This window comes from Dreissena polymorpha, chromosome 1, assembly GCF_020536995.1.
Source record: "Dreissena polymorpha isolate Duluth1 chromosome 1, UMN_Dpol_1.0, whole genome shotgun sequence".
In the NCBI taxonomy this organism is placed as follows: Eukaryota; Metazoa; Mollusca; class Bivalvia; order Myida; family Dreissenidae; genus Dreissena; species Dreissena polymorpha.
The window spans coordinates 100045466-100063453 of record NC_068355.1 but is presented as its reverse complement, the minus strand read 5'-3'; the positions used below and the strand labels follow the sequence as shown (position 1 = coordinate 100063453).

Sequence of the window (17988 nt, the reverse complement as noted above, 5' to 3'; positions counted from 1 at the left end):
AATAAGCAAAAATTAAAGTTTTGATGCATATGCATTGATGTACGTGAAAGACAAAAGTCTAGTAAAACCTAAAATGTATTATATTTTTATTCACTACTGAAATGTGTATGCCGTTAAGATTCTTACAATTCATGATGTGACAAATAATCAAGCTACTAAAACCAGAAATGTTATGTACTATAGTGTTCAAGGGTGAATGCTTTAAAAAATTGAGAAGTTTTTTTTAGTATTTTTGCTTAACTAATTTTGTTCTATGTCTTTTTGATCAATTTTGATCAAATGATTCTTTTTGCAATATATGTTAACAGACTTATAATTTGTATCTTGTAGTCACCGGTACCATATCCACGTAAACGAGATCTTAATGGTGATGGCAGTTAGAGGCTTATTGCATGTATGTTAAATGATGTCCCAGATTTAACTATGCAGTCTGCACAGGCTAATCAAGGCTGACACATCTGCATCGACTGTATTTTGTTAAGAAAAAACTTCCTTTAACCCTTTGCATGCTGGGAAATTTGTCGTCTGCTAAAATGTTGTCTGCTAAATTTCTAAAATTAGCATTTTCTTCGATTTTTTTCAAAGAATACTATCAGAATAGCAAACAGTTTGGATCCTGATGAGACGCCACGTTCTGTGGCGTCTCATCTGGATCCAAACTGTTTGCACAGGCCTTCAAAATTCGGTTCCCGCACTGAAAGAGTTAAATAGAAAATTACATGAAAGCTCAAAGTGTCCTCCCTGATTAGCCTGTTCAACTCTGGGATGACACTCTACACACTTGCATTAAGCCCAGATTTGCCCAGAATGAGGCATAACGTATCCTCTGGCAAAACGGATTGGAGCCAGTGTTCAACAAACCACAAAACGGATTGGAGCCAGTGTTCAACAAACCACAAAACGGATTGGAGCCAGTGTTCAACAAACCAGTCCACAGTGCTCAGTGGAACATACATGATGTGGGCATTGTTACATGTAAATGGAACGCCTTGTTTAGATCCTGTGTTTCAGCATTTACAAAAACAAATTTTTATGATGAATATACGGTATATTACTTTCTTATTATTGCAAGCACATGCTTCTGACATCAGGAAATATTCTTCATACTTATTGCGCTATTGATGGTATATTTTCTTGAGATAGTACCTGTAGGAACTATTTTATGTTAATATTTGCTTCATATTCATGTATTTTAGACTGTGATTTATATTTATTATTGTGCATATGTACTTTTCTTATTTATTTGTGAAAATTTGTCTTTTTGCCTAACATTTATAAATAACTTATGTGGAAACGTAATAGTGCCCCCCATCTCTTGGCTTCCAGGGGCTAAGAGAACGATAAATAAATGACCATTCACTTAAAAAATCTTACTAATTATTCAATATACAAGTTAATTGGAAAGAACGTAATTGAAGAGCCTTTGTTATTACAATTCAATATATCTAACTGTTAAACTAAAATAGACAGCTTATTTTGATTGACTAATTCTGTCCTTTAAGTTTTAAATGTAAAATTCATATTATGAAATTAGTTTTACATCTGATGCTTAAAATGAGGATCTATATGTTTCGTTTAAATTATGGATTGTAGGGTTGAAATTTAGGAAGAAATAACCAGTTTTATTTGAAAACAACATGCGTTTATGAATGGTTGTTGTTATTTGTAAAATCTTAGGCTGCATTTGATTTAACAGATTTAACAAATACCGTAATACTTACCAAAGCAATTACACTGTACCAACATTTTTTCTGTTCTACGGGCAATCAAAACAATACATGGAAAACAACATCTATACTCTATAGATTAAAAAATACTGCAGTTCAATGAAAGTTTGCTCTCAATAAGTCCTTATTGAATATCAGGCATGAAGCTTGCTTTATAAAAGTTTCCTCAAATTAGCACATATCGCCAAATTGGTACAAAAAGGTACCTTCTAATTTCAATGTAACATGATACCTTTTTGCACCAATTTGGTGATATATGTGTTGGCTTATATTCTAATAGATCACGTTGAGGTACATATTTTAGCATTTATACTGTACTGAAAGAATATAGCAGCAGCCCATGCTCTTGGAACCTTTCTAAACCAAATAAAACACAACACATGTGTTAAACGTCTCTTGCAAATGACGAGATAAGTAGGTGTAGCAGGGAGTTCTGGATGTTGGAGCCTGCAGTATTCTATCTCTAGATCACTGATCCCATACTTTTGGAGTAATGATTAGGTAAAGACATTTATTCTGCTTATTCAAGCATTTATTGTTATTTTTTTCTATTTGAAAAGCAGCAAATAGTTTATTTGTAAGTGTTCACTGGATTGTTGTTCCTGTGTAATTTTAAAATTTACATCATTTTATGTACATTATGTAGTGAATACACTATTTATGATACACATAGTTGTTTATAAATGAGGCAAACATGTTTCAACCAAATCATGTGTTCAAACTAAAATTGTTTTTATATGTTAATTTATTTATTCAAACAAAAGTTCTGTACTCATAAAAAAAATGGTGCTCAATATTTTGTAATTATATATTTTTGTATCAGATTTAGAGTAAAATGGGATTGATTTTAAATAATCATATATCAATGACTTATAAAAGTGTAGAAGGGCTTTTTGTGGCAATAATTTGTATTTTGAAACATTGAGCAGCAATTTTTATGTAAATCTCTGTGGCCATCCTAAGATCTAAAACATTCCAAAAATGAGTGTAAGAAATGTTATCTGGTTGAAAATATACACAAATGAACCTCACTCTGGGTAAATTGTACTTAACCCTCTGCATGCTGGGAAATTTGTCGTCTGCTAAAATGTTGTCTGCTGAATTTCTAAAGTTAGCATTTTCTTCGATTTTTTTCAAAGAATATTATCAGAATAGCAAACAGTTTGGAATCTGATGAGACACCACGTTCTGTGGCGTCTGATCTGGATCCAAACTGTTTGCAAAGGCCATCATAATTCGGTTCCCGCACTGAAAGGGTTAATGCATATTTGTAGTGTTGTCCCAGATTAGCCTGTGCAGTCTGCACCTGCTAATCAGGGTAAACACTTTCTGCTTCGACTGGATTTTCTTATGAAAGGGAATTATTTGAAACTAAACATTCCACAAAAGAGGAAAGTGTTGTCTTTTATTAGCCTGTGCAGACTGCACATGCTGATCTGGCACAACTCTTAAAGCCCATGCATTAAGCCCGATTTTCATGAAGCACAGCTCATGTGATGATAGGAAGTGTAGTTAATGGTCAGTATACATGTATATCATTTTACATTTATTTTATTCAATACTAGTCATGACTGTAAGATATCTAGTGTTGTATATGTGTCTTCTGGCTTAGTTCTGTACTTAACTTTATTTTAACAGGTAGAGCCTCCTCTATCATCATAGTTTTACATTATCACAAAAAATAATATAATTGTAAAAATGCATTAAATGTTGTTGTTATTTTGAAGCATGTTTATTGTGTACTTATAATTGCCTAATTGTTTTTTGACAATGAGCTGTAATGCTTAATCCGCATGTAAAATATCTGTTCTGTATGGTATAATGTTAAATTAAGACTGGGTATATGGTGCATAGGGTAGTCTAGAATGGACTTTACTAGCATGACATGCCATTGTTAGATTGTGTTAATTGTTTGCTACTCCCTCAAACATTAAACATCTACCATCTATGCCACTATTCTCCTTAATTGACAGTCTTCCAATTGGGACACCATTCTGGTTAATTGAAAAGTTACTACCAGTGACACCATTCTGGTAATTTGAACAACTAAAATCTCTGACACCATTCTGGTCACTTTAACATCTTCCATATATGACAGCATTCTTGGTTAATTGAACATCTACCACATGCGACAGCATTCTTGGTTATTTGTAAAATAAACACCATCTGTGGCACCACTTTAGTAAAATTGAACATCTACTCTTTTTCGCACCATTCAGCTTAATTGAACATCAACTATCTGTGGCATTATTCTGGTTCATTTGAACATTACCAGCTGGGACACTATACTGATTAAATTTAACATAACCATCTGTGTTTTTAATTAAATATTACTACATGATACACAATACATGTACTAGTTAATGTACAATCTACCATCTGTGGCACCATTCTGGTTCAATTGAACATCTATTGTGTGGAATTATTCTGGTTAAATTGAACATCTTCAATCTGTGGCATTATTCTGGTTCCATTGAACATCTACCATATGTAGTGCCATACTGATTAATTGAACATCTACCATCTGTGGCACCATTCTGGTTCAATGGAACATCTACCATCTGTGACACTATTCTGGTTCAATTGAACATCTACCATCTGTGACACCATTCTGGTTCAATTGAACATCTACCATCTGTGACACTATTCTGGTTCAATTGAACATCTACCATCTGTGACACTATTCTGGTTCAATTGAACATCTACCATCTGTGACACTATTCTGGTTCAATTGAACATCTACAATCTGCGGCACTATTTGAGCTAAATTGAACATCTACCATCTGTTTTAACACTCTGGTTTAATGGAACATCTACCATCTGTGGCATTATTCTGGTTCAATTGAACATTTACCATACATGGCACCATTCTGGTTTTATAGAACATTACCATCTGTGGCATTATTCTGGCTAAATTGAACATCTACCAACTGTGGCGCTATTCTGGTTTAATTTAACATCTACCATCTATGGCACCATTCTGGTTCAATTGAACATCTACCATCTGTGGCACCATTCTGATTAATTGAAAATCTACCAGCTGTGGCACCATTCTGGTTCAATGAAACATCTACCATCTGTGGCACCATTCTGGTTCAATTGATTATCTATCATCTGTGACTCTATTCTTGTTCAATTGAACATCAACGATCTTCTGCACCATTCTGGCTAAACTGAACATCTGCCATCTGTGGCTCCATTCTGGCAAATTTAACATCTACCTACTGTGGCACCATTCTGGTTCAATGGAACATCTACCAACTGTGGCACCATTCTGGTTCAATTGAATATCTACCATCTGTGGCACCATTCTGGTTCAATTTAACATCTACCATCTGTGACACTATTCTGGTTCAATTGAATATCTACCATCTGTGTCACCATTCTGGTTCAATTTAACATCTACGATCTGCTGCACCATATTTGGCTAAATTGAATATCTACCAACTGTTGCAATATTCTGGTTTAATGGAGCATCTACCATCTGGGGCATTATTCTGGTTAAATTTAAAATTAACCATACATGGCACTATTCTGGTTATATTGAACATTACCATGTGTGGCATTATTCTGGCTAAATTGAACATCTACCATCTGTGGCACCATTGTGGTTCAATTGAACATCTACCATCTGTGGCACCATTCTGGTTAAATTAAAAACTGTGGCACCATACTGATTTAATTGAACATGCCTATCTGTGGCAACATTCTGTTTAAATTAAATATTACCTACAGTGACACCATTATGGTTAATTTTACATCTACTATCTGTGAAAACATTTCTGGTTAAATCGAACATCTATCAGTGGTTTATTTGAACATCTACCATCTGTGAAACCATTTTGGTTTAATTGACTTCATACCATCTGTGACATTATTCTGGTTTTATGAAACATCCACCATCCGTGGCATTATTCTGGTTAAATTGAACATCTACTGTAAGTGGCACCATTGGGGTTAAATGTAACATCTACTATATGAGGCATTATTCTGTTTAAATTGAACATATACCATCTGTGGCACCAGTCTTGTTACATTGAACATCTACAATTTGTGGCACCATTCTGATGTAATGTAACATCAACTGTCTGTGGCAATTTTCTGGTTAAATTGAACATTGCATACATGGCACTATTCTGGTTTAAAGGAACATCTACCTTCTGTGGCATTACTCTGGTTAGATTGAACATCTACCATCTGTTACAACATTCTGGTTAAATTGAACTTCTCCCATTTGTGAAAGTGTTGTTATAGGTAACATCTACTATCTTTGACACCAATCTGTCTATCCAATGATATACTATTCATTGATAAACACAACCATCAGTTGTTATTTATAGCTCAAATACAAAAAGCGATTATTGCCAAACACAGTTCCTTTTTTATAAAAACCAAACAAAACAGAACTGATATACTCGTAAAGATCGGTGTAGAGAATAACGTACATAGAAAAAAGTCCCTCGGTTGCTTTTTACAACACCTGTTTATAATAAACGATCTGTTCATACCTAGTTATTTTCTTTACGCGAGTTTTGTATTACTTATATGTGCTGTCGATAACTAAAAGTTTTGTAATTGTTAACTATAAATGTACACATTAAATGCATGTTTATAAAACACATGAATGTATTCCTTTTGACTTCAATTGCTTGTTTGTTATGAAAAAGTGAGGGCAGTAAAATCTCTGAAACTAATAATAATATGCCTATCAAAGAAACCACATAAAAACTATTTTGATTACTTATTTTAAAACTACTTCAAATAACTTCAGATTTAAATAAAATATGGTCGCAAGGCGATTATGGCTACTACTAGACGATGAAATCATCACGATTATAGAGGTACACAATTTTTAATATAAACTGTCTGGTTCCTAGATCTAATCAATGTACCGGGTATGCGCGATCTCTGGATTAAGGACATGATGGGTGCATGCTTTGTTGCTTGCGCTGAAAATTAAATGTCAGATGGTCCAATAATTAAACTCGTCCGTGCTTTTTTAGCAAAACGCTATAAGAAAAAGATTGAGCGCCCTGCACATTCATTATGTATTGTCCTAGGTGTTAACGAAAATGTATACCGGACGGGGTCGTTTGTAGTGAAAGAAAGAACACGGCATCATTGATTGAAAAATGGCATTTGTTATATAATGCGATAAGGTAAAGATAAAGAGATTCTTTACTGTATGCCATAATGAACGGTGAAAATACCTGCAATTTTCTTTTAATATATCAATTTCCATTAATAACATTGTAGCGCCGTTAAATGTCGCATCGCCGTTATATGTCACAGGCTACGAGATTTGTCGCAACGTTGACGATAAATGTCGCAAGGAACGATACATGTCACAAATCCTAATGACGATATTTGTCGCAACTTAAACGATAAATGTCGCAAAATTTCAACTGCCGATATATGTCGCTACATGAACGATAAATGTCGCACACCTTTGTAAGTCAAGATCAAATGAAAAGTTGAAGTACAAAAACTAAAACTGTAAGGTTAGATCTAGATTACCCGACGAGGTTCATCGGACCGACTTCCACCAGAATGGTCAGTTTTTAGTTAGTATGTGCGCATGGAGAGCTTTTGTCCGTCGTGCGCTGTGCGGCGTCAACATTTGCCTTGTTAACACTCTTATTGTCTAAACTTCATGAAATTTGGACAGAATACTTATGCTAATGAAATCTTGGACGAGTCGAAAATTGGTTCCGGATAATTTAAAAACATGACCGCTAGGGGGATGGGGCATTTTTTGTCCTTATATGGATATTGTTAAACCTTTTTACACTCTAAAGGCAACATTTATTTCCGATCTTCATGAAATTTGGTCAGAAGATTTTTACCAATGATATCTTGAACGAGTTATAAAATGGTTCCGGTTGGTTGAAATACATAGCCACCAGCACCCAATTGTATAAATGCTGGTTTAAGTTACCGCTCGGTAGCTTTTAAACCTTGGTAAGTTTGCGTTTATTCAGGTGTAGTAACCGTCAAGGTAACTCGATTGTATAAACACGAAATACCGCAAAGTAACTAAACCGCGCATAGTGGAATTTAACCAACGGTAAATTTAACCAAAACATTCCCACAATGCATTTTCTAATGACGTAATTTTCGCGCGAAGTGTCACGCTTCGATTTCGTTAACAAAAAAAATAAAATAAACAGCGTCATGTATTTTTTTTATCAAATTCATTTACAAATGCTTTTACAATAAAATAAAGTGTACATTTTAAGTATGACGACATCAAATTTTTCAAAATGTTTACGAACATATGTCACAGACCAGGGAAAAAAATATCTTGATGTCGGGATTTGCCTCATTTAGCGGAATCCCTGGTGCTTCCAACTGCGAGAGTTCTTGATAAGACGCCTAATTATCTTGTTTTTTAAATGATGTAACATATTCATGGTCGTCGTAACATGCTAGCCTATTCTTTTAATTTTGCTTATAACCCGTTTTCATATGACTGCGTTATAAAATAATATCTTTCGCCAAAGAACGATGTTTACACATTCAAAGCACAACGCTGAGTATATCCTTAACATCAAATTACATCCGAAAATCACTCTGTCTGTAGTCCAATATTGCATATTCAAATTGAGAAAAGTGCGAGACTTTTTGACGATTTATTATAAACGCGACTTATTTCACACGTACATGCACTGTATATCGACGCATTTCAATTGTCAATTTATCACATTTTCCTTATTTCGTGCAATGTGCATTGTTTATAATCCGTGCATATACTTTTGACATTTTTAGAATGTACAACAAGCCATACAAATATCGCACAATTCATAAATAATCTGCAAAATTTACTTTCCGATTAAATTCATGTTAGGCATAGAGATGTGTAAAGTATAAGATGATAAAAATAGCACCACACTGGAATTCGGAATGTCCCATTTTTTACACGGGTATTAACGACTCATTTATCTGTTGTGTAATGGAATGTTTTTCATTCTTTATTTACTTATATATTAAATTATTTTCGTGTACAGTTAGCGCATTTACCATAGACAAATAAAACATTGTGTAAGTTTAAACATATGTTTGTATGCAGAAATCTGCAAATGTAACCGAGTTTACCAACGGCTATTATTTGTTAAACTGCTCCGGTTCATTTGAACAGCAGTAATGTAGAGTACGTGACGTAGCGTGTGACGAAAAAGAAAGTTTATCGAGTTCATAAACTCATTTGAAAATAGTTAGAATATAGGATGGCACAAGGGTCTTTATTTAACTATGCTTAAATAATTATTAAAGACCCTAGATGCAAAATCGTCAATTATTGAGTTAAATGGATTATTTATGGATTTTAAAGGATTATTAAAGGTAAGATACTAGTTCGAACGTGTTGTGGTGTTTCTTTCGGTTAGCTCTTCAGTGGGTTTCTTCTACAATTACACAACCGCTAGCAATGACACTATACTAGACAACTCACATGGTCGTCGACTGGAAGCCTTGTCAGGATGGCAGACGTCGTCCTCGGCAGTACACACTTCGAGGGAAACACTCGTCCGCTATCGTCTTCGGCTACACGCCACTGATCCTCTGGGAATACTTACCGCGCGCACAGGCTAAACCTCCCGGGCAAGACACTAAGTCACACGCTAATACTTACACGTCACAGGCTCACATACACAGGCTCATCTACACAGGCTAATACAAACCGGCTCACACTTATGCTCCTGGAAATACTCACCTCAGGAAACACGTCTGCACACGTCCGCGGACACGGTAGCAAGAGAGCATGGTCATCCCATCAGGCATCTGCGTCCATCCCATTGGCTCCACATCATGCAGCATGGTCCCGTCACATGAGCGACGCAAGCCGGGTACCACTCTGCAGGGGGGCGTGGCACTGGCACTACAGTGTTTTGTTTTTTGTTTGTTCTTCTGTCGTTTACGGTTTTCGGAGAAATGAGTTTAACATGGGCGCCATTGATGCATCGGATCACACACGGCATATCCATAACATTATATAAAAAATCACGTTCTGCGCGTCCTTAAATTCGTCGTCCGAAGTCGGAAAACGTATCGCCCTGTAAATTAAGTCAAATAAAGTGTCAGTCGCTGCAATTGTCTGTTAACTTGTCGAAATGTTCAAGGTTGTCGATGGTTAGCTTTTATAATGTCGCGCGACTCGGCCATTTTGTGTAAGTTATCTCTCGGTTACTTGTACTTACCCACCTAGAGAAGCAGGGTATGTTTTAACTGGGTTTTAACCGATCGGTATAACTTACCCAATTTTATACAAACGCTTACCGACCAGTAACCAACAAGTTACCGACTTTTAACCGCCGGTATGTGGTTAACCGCCGGTTTAACTGTTTATACAATCGGGTGCAGGGGGTGGAAATTTTTTCCTTACATGTCTATATTAAAATTTGTTAATACCCTAGAGGCCACATTTATTGTCATTTCATTTCGTGGATAAGGCGTCCGCCTCGGGATCGGGAGGTCGACGGTTCGAGTCCCATGGGGGAGCGTTCGTCGAAGGATGGTTGTTTGTCATGGGACTTGTTCCGAAATGGCCGGTTCGTGAGCCGCGAGCTAGTTAAAATGAATGGTTACCGACTTCTATCCGCCTGGCGCCAGGCATAGTGACACGCAAACGTGTCTCATAAGCCAAATTGGCTGGCCCTTTCAATAGGGGTGACACTATAATAAAAAAGACCTTTACCTTTTATTGTCCGATCATTATGAAACTTTGTCAGAAGATTATTCCCCGTGATATCTTGAACGAGTTCGAAAATGGTTCCGGTTGGTTGAAAAAACATGGGCACCAGCGGGTGGAGCATTTTGCCTTATATGGCTATAGTAAAACCTAGTTAACACTATACAGGCCATATGTATTGCCCGGTCTTCATGAAACTTAGTCAGAAGATTCTTCCCAATGATATCTTAAAAAAGTTCGAAAATGGTTCCGGTTGGTTGACAAACGTGGCCACCAGGGGGCGGGGCATTTTTCCTAACATGGCTTTAGTAAAACCTTGTTAACACTCATAAGTTACATTTATTGTTCACTCTTCATGAAACTTGGTCAGAACATTTGTTTAAATGATATTTTGGATGGGTTCGAAAATGGTTACGGTCTGTTGAAAAACGTGGCCACCAAGGAGCGGGGAATATATCCGTATATGGCTATATTAAAACCGTGTTAGAACTCGAAAAGTTACATTTGTTGTTCACACTTTATTAAAGTTGGCCAGAACATTTGTTCTAATGACATCTTGGGCTGAACAGAACAGGTCAGTTACTTTGTGTCTCAGGTGAGCGACTTTGGGCATTTCAGGACCTCTTGTTTCAATATCGTTGCCGTCAAATAATGCTCAACATAATTATAGGCAGCATATTCAATGTCGCCGATTCAATGGCTCGCTGCAGTGTATCAATCTAGTGAAAAAATACATCATCCCCGTTTATCAGTGAACTTAGCTTTCTGTTAGTTATTTCCTTAACCTGTGTGAATATATAAGTATTTGGTATGAAACAGTGTCAAATATCATCCTCCGTACACAATAATTGTGTTTTAATAGATGCCCGATCCTTTTTGAATCTTTAAACTAACCAAACACGAAAATGGCCGGATTTACTTTTAAATATATATTATATGACAGGAATGGTCTTTTCATACCATTTTTTGTGTAAGCGTTAGCTCACACTAATGTTACAGACCATATTTTGCAAATCAGTATGTGCCTAAAAGCCTTAGGTACGGTATGGAAAGACAATCACTGCCTGTTGTAGCAGACGACAAATGCCATTCTTCCAGCGGAGTTGTCGTTCGTGCCTCAAATACATGTGAATGTGATGAACCGCAGTGTAAGAGAGTGGACAAATGCTATGAACGTCTGCTAGGAAAGATAACCAGCACATTTGCCTATTTATAGTACACCTCTGGTACACTGCAGAGAGTTTATATGACTAATAGTGTTTAACAGCTTGTAAGAGGAGATTGGCCAGTCTGGTGTTTATCATTAAAGTCTGTTCATATTGGCTGCTTTCAGGGAAAACGGGGCTTAATGCAGGTCAAATAAGATTAGCCTGTGCATACTGATTAGCCTGTGCAATTCGCACAAGCTAATCAAGGACGACATTTTACAACAGCGAACACCTACAGTGCCTTCAGCGCTTTGATTTATTAAACGAGTTCAGAAATGTTGTAAGTAAGCGAGCCTCTGGTGAGCTTACTGACTAATTTCCTGGACGAGTTTAATAAAATATGGTATGGAATGACAACTAGTGTCAGATCGTTTTTATCACATTCTTTTAAACTTAATAAAATACATCTTAATTGACCAAACAAATGCTGATAGATCTCAAACTTGTTTACTCTCGGACAATATTTCATGTTGACGACTTCATTTCACCAAAATAAAACCATGCGATTGGTTAGTTAATGAATCTGTAGCCAATGAAAACGCTTAAAATGTTTATTACACATGTGTATTCAAATACGTAATCTTTGTATTACATTGAAAACAAGGTATAGGGTGGGATAATATATTATTCAAGATATTAAAGTCTATTGCAAGGAAAATCAACAGAACACAAAATAACGAAACATTTTGTTTTTATATTGCACTAAATTGAAAAACAACAAATAACTGCATGTTTCTACATATTGTAAGCAATAAACAGTGAACCAACACAAACTATTTAATTACTATCTTTCCAAAAAGCGTCATGTTATGAAAAGCCGTAAATTTAATTGGCTATATCACAAGTAGTTTTTGCGAACACATTATGTGAACAAATACACACTTTCATATTATTTTTCATAGTGATAAAATAGAATGGTAGCACATATTGTGTATTCAGTTATTATGTTTTATGATTGTCCATTGCTTCAGTTATAACGCTATGCATTAATTAATTGCGCCGTTGCCGTCTATACCAAATTCCTTCTACCGTTTAGCAGCCGAATAAAGTAGCTAAACGCAGAAATAGCATTGCATTTACCCACATGGAATGTCCGACATACGAATCGCCTGGACCAGTCCACTGCCAGAGCCAGATATTGCGATAATCTTTCGAACACTGATGGGCGATACTCTCACGTCACCGAACCGACTAGGGCATTGATACAAGCGCGGAGACAGTGTCTTACCTACTACATGTAAATCTCTAAACATCCTATTTACCCGTTGAATGGAGTATAAAAGTGCTTAGTTTTAGAACAATATCAACCCAAACTTCGTTTTAACAGATGATATAATGTTCTCACACCTATGCCTTTACTTTTATGGTAATTATGGGTTATTACTTTGCTGCATTTTGATTCACACAGGAGCTCTTTTCCCTTATAAATAGTATAGTTGATTATTTTCAATAGAAAAAACTCTGTATCTTAGAAAACTTCACAGTGCAGATCGTTCTAAGGGTGTCCTTTTTGCAACTGGTATATGAAACGTCCCTTTCGATTCCACTTCGAACATGATCCTATACTTTGTATCGGACATTAAAACGACCGTCAACCAGATTGAAGACAAAAAGAAAAGTTCTAAAATACCATATTTTTTACAATTATTACGGGCAAAAGCCTGCGTAGCGGGCGTTGACCGATCATACATATGGAAATTAAGATAAAACAATAGGCATAGGGGATGCATATTAAAAAAAATTGTCATGCGACATATATTTTCGCGATGCTATTTAATACCTTGAAAAAATCAAAAACACATTGACATATGCTAAATCACACATATGAATACATACCTTAGGAAAAAGAATACTAATGACATCATAATCGTGTAGCGAATCGCACTAAATATTCCCGCATTATATGTTTTTCTCCGCTACATATAGACAGTTCCAGAATTAAGTCATTACTCAATTATCTCCACTGAATACTCATCTTGTTTCCTTTTACCCGAACTTCAGTGGGTATAAGCCATAGCCTGGTTCACTACAGATAGTGGCAGTCTTTACCACACATAACATTTGGTAAACATAACCCGTCTATAATGTATTGCCCGAATCTCCCATTTCGTTCGAATTTATTTGCTTTGATTTTTTTCAATATCTTATTGTTATTATTATCCTGACAAATCACAAGCGCTTGTTAAAAAATTATTTGTTTTACATATTATAGTTGGCATCTGTATTCTCGCAGTATCCTCGCGGTAATATAATAACGACACCCTACTGTTTACTGTTCAGAATTCGTGACGCATTTTCCATTCGCTCTCAAAAAGCAGTTTTACGTGTGATCATGAGCAATATTCAGGTAAGTTGTGGTTGTTATCCACCAGAAACACATTTATTCACAAAATTTAACGATATTTCGATTTAACTTTTTAGTCTTTGCGCTTATTTTAAACGTATTTTCACCTCGTTTGCTCGCACTTTGCTGATTTTCCAAAAGGTTAGATATCACTGTATAAAGTTTAGGCAAAAACCACAAAATCTAATACTGTTGTATTTTCGTACCAAAATCTTTCGTAACAAATCTACTTGCGTTATTTATAGTTAACTGGTAGTTACCTGGTACACAAACCCAGTAAAATTGCATAACCGAATGTATTAAAAATATGAAAACTTAACAACTTTTTCAGGCAATGAAATACGGTATTTTAGAACTTTTCTTTTTTTTCGTCAATCTGGTTGACGGTCCCTTTAACCCGCACGTCCTCCAGCCCTTTGCTAGTGCCATAACAATCGGTAACACCAAACATACCAACCTGAAATACAGAAATAAAAAAAATAATAAAAAAAATAAATAAATAAATAAGTAAACAATAATAAATTAAATCTCTGTTAACGGTTTTATTATCGTATTTATTTTACTAATATGTTTTATCAACGTTAACCTGTCGTAATTAATTAAGAATATCTTTTTTTTCGAAAAAACGCAAAATACGTGAATTTCAATCTTTATTATAAGACCTTAATCAACAAGCTCACTGTTTACGAAGCTTGACAGAAAAGTACACTGTATGATATTATTCCAATTAAAACGTTGTGGTTACGACTTCATTTTCCCTGTCCTGCACCGGCCGATTATATGCGAAATAAGTGTGCGTTCCCTGATTCCATAGCAACTTCAACATTTTCCCCATGCAATCGCACATGGTAAAAGCATTTGGTAAAACGATGAATGGAAACAGTGTCAAGTAAATTTGTCAAGTACTTTGAAAATGGTTGAAACACCCTAGATGCTTTGGGGCTGACCCTCGTACTTACTATCTCAACATTTTACAGAATTTTTTTTTAATTAATGTATCCTGAGTGACAACTATCGATTGTTTTCATTGGATTATTTAATGCAGAGCGCGTCATCACGAATTGCGCCGGCACGTGCGTTTCATTAAATTAGCAAATGAATTTTAGTTTTCGAAAGTATTCAGTCCTTCGGCAGCATTATACATCTGCTCCGACCAATTCATTTAGAGTATTCGCCTTAACGCTGACGATACGTTAATTTGCGATGTCGACGGCTTTTGATTTGACGTCATGGATGTCGCAAAATTTCCGCAAGAAAATTGAATACTAGTAATTACAATATATGCATTCAGTAATTTAACTCTATTTCGCCATAGAAAAGTGATAATTCTTTGAGGAATTGGCAAGCGATGCAAAGACGATCCTTTTCTGAATTTAAGATTTCTCATTTTCGCATATAAAGTTAATAGACTATGTTGAATCCACAGGTGGTTAGCGTGTGGCTATGATATTTACTAGTAAAAACATCATTTTGATTGAGAAATAATCAAATTATAACGAAAAATCAACTTCTCTGAAAAAAATATTCACTATCATATAATATATGTTATTGTATATGTATGTTTATGACGATGAGCTGTACAAATGCTTAAGTCACAATAAACTATTATGTCCTGTTTTGTTCTGTTATATAAACATGGTCTTATTTAACGCATAAATGAATTTCCTTTCTGGAAATGTACATACATGTATCTTTTAATATTTTTACAAATGCTGGGTCAAATTTTAAGAAATAACACGAAACACAACCCGTGTGACCTACTCGTCATCGATCAGACCCGATCCAAGACTGAAATCTTCACGGAGTAAATGGCATTTTCCCAGCAAAGTTCACGGACCTCAGTACCATAATTCAATAAAACGTATGAAAAAAAAACTCTTAACGTTCTTGTCGTTACATTATGAATCAAAGCTAACTGTCCAGCGCCGTTTGAAACCTTTTTTACATACATTTCAACTGGCCGACATTTTAAACACACGAGTAATTTCATTGGTCCAACGCGAAGGTGTGTCTTTACTCCTGAAGATTTCATGCTTGAATCGGGTCTTATCGATGACGAGTAGGTCCAGTCGATCGGTTGGGCTCGTTGTTTTGCCTAATTTGCAAGGTATCTTCTATCTCACACCCAACAACAGATCCAGGAAATGTCCAACATCTATGCGGATAACTCATCTAGACTGGGCTTCAAAATCAACAATATATGAAAGAGCCGAAAGAGCCTTGTGTTCAAGACCAACGCATCCAACAACACACCAATTGAAGTCTATGGCGATGCACAGTAGGAGATGGAAATGTTCAACTTTCTCGGGTACATCGTGGACAGTCATGGACGAACGGATGCAGACGTTCGTACAAGCAATCGAAAAAGAACGAGAAGCATTCCATGAGATGAGGAACATCTGGAGATCCAGCGAGATTGAGTGGCACCACCACTAGGATCAGGCTCCTCAATACCATCGTGAAGCCAATGCTATTTTATGAAGCAGATACATCAACATCAACCGTCACCATCATGAAAATAATCCATGTCCTTATTTATGCCAACCTCTTGGTCACATTTTACGAATTGTACTCAACGTCATGATCTTAAATGAAACGTTAATTCGAATTTTACGACATTCTATTTGTATGTGTCCGGCGTAAGCTGTATTAAGCCAGCTTTTCACCTGACCTGACCTTTGTAAGTGTCCAATAATATTCAAATAAAATTTCCCGCGGCTAGGTTCGAATGAATACACTTCATTTATTCCATTGGCTGATTTGAGTATAACACCAGAACATTGGAAACATATCCGCGTTATTGTAACACTGTTTTACTGCATGAAACAATTTATCTCTAATGAAAAGGCTCAATGGATAGAACAGTTTTACAATCAATTCTCGACATAAATACAGTTTGTGCGTGCACCTTTTATTTTCAGAGAATTACCAGCGCAAAAGCGTTTATACTTAAGGCTATGTTCTCATATTTAGTACTTACTTCCATATTCATGTCAACATGTTACCATGTAAAAGTATAAAGAGCAGCGGAAGCGAGGCCTCACTTTAATGCATTGCATTTCAACCAGCGAGGTTTCGGGTCAATTCGCGGCCAGTGTGTGAAAGTCAGAGTTTATATACAGTTCATCACCGGAGTACGCAGCCAGTAAAATAATCGTTATATAATAAAGACTCTATCCGTGAACTAGGTGACCTGGAATTTTCTTTAGACCAGAAATATGTTAAATGAAGATATTCAGCAATATAATTATGATATGTCAATAATAGATTATTAATGTGTTTTCAACAATACAATGATAAATATTATTTTAGATTAATTTAACAATAATTATTCCACCATATTGACTATTGTATTAAGCATGAGCGCGATGATTCTCGAAACTGTTAATAATTGAATCATATAGCAATGTCCGACAAACCACTAAAACAGATTTGTTCGAAGAACGCGCCTATAAATACGGATACTTCGCGTGTGGCCGGTTGACTCGTATGTTTTAATTTAACTTCCATTCTTCTTTTCTGTTTTGTAACTAAAGGTTTATGACCAGCAATATGTAATAATGTAAAATAAGCCGCGAAAACTCCGCGTTACATCCCTTACTGCGTGTGATGCAGCTATGAACTGCACAGAAAAAGACATTCGCTATCATTGATCTCATTCATTGAACTATCAACGCCGTTTATCTTTTTTAAAGATATTTCTTGTTATACATGATCCTTTGTTTGCCGCTTGCGAGTGGTCAAGTAATGCTGCATATGTTGAACGCTTAATTGTATACTCTTTTAAATAAAGCGGTTCGATTAAAGGTTAAAGGTGCGGTTTATAGTCTGCTTCGATATGTATCTTCAGCCGACTTCAACATTAACCCCCCGATCACTGGGATTTAAGTCGTCCGTTTACATATGGCGCACAAGGCAGCCACGACACATTGACTTATTTGTTGTTGTTGTTTTTTATCGAGTGCACCGGGATTGTCTCCCATATGGCCATCGCTCCCAGAAAGACGTGTTAGTTTGTTACGG

The 17988-nt window shown here is 35.9% G+C and overlaps 1 protein-coding gene across 2 annotated transcripts in view; it reads left to right on the top strand.

The window, feature by feature from the left end:
* LOC127842531 (uncharacterized) overlaps positions 1-6348 on the top strand; it is a 33252-nt gene extending 26904 nt beyond the window's left edge. For both annotated transcript variants that reach the window (XM_052372071.1, XM_052372078.1), the window contains exon 13: positions 331-6348. In XM_052372071.1, the coding sequence (XP_052228031.1) occupies positions 331-381 (51 nt within the window). In that variant the 3' untranslated portion in view covers positions 382-6348. The remainder of the gene's footprint in view (positions 1-330) is intronic.
* The last annotated feature ends 11640 nt before the right edge of the window (positions 6349-17988 follow it).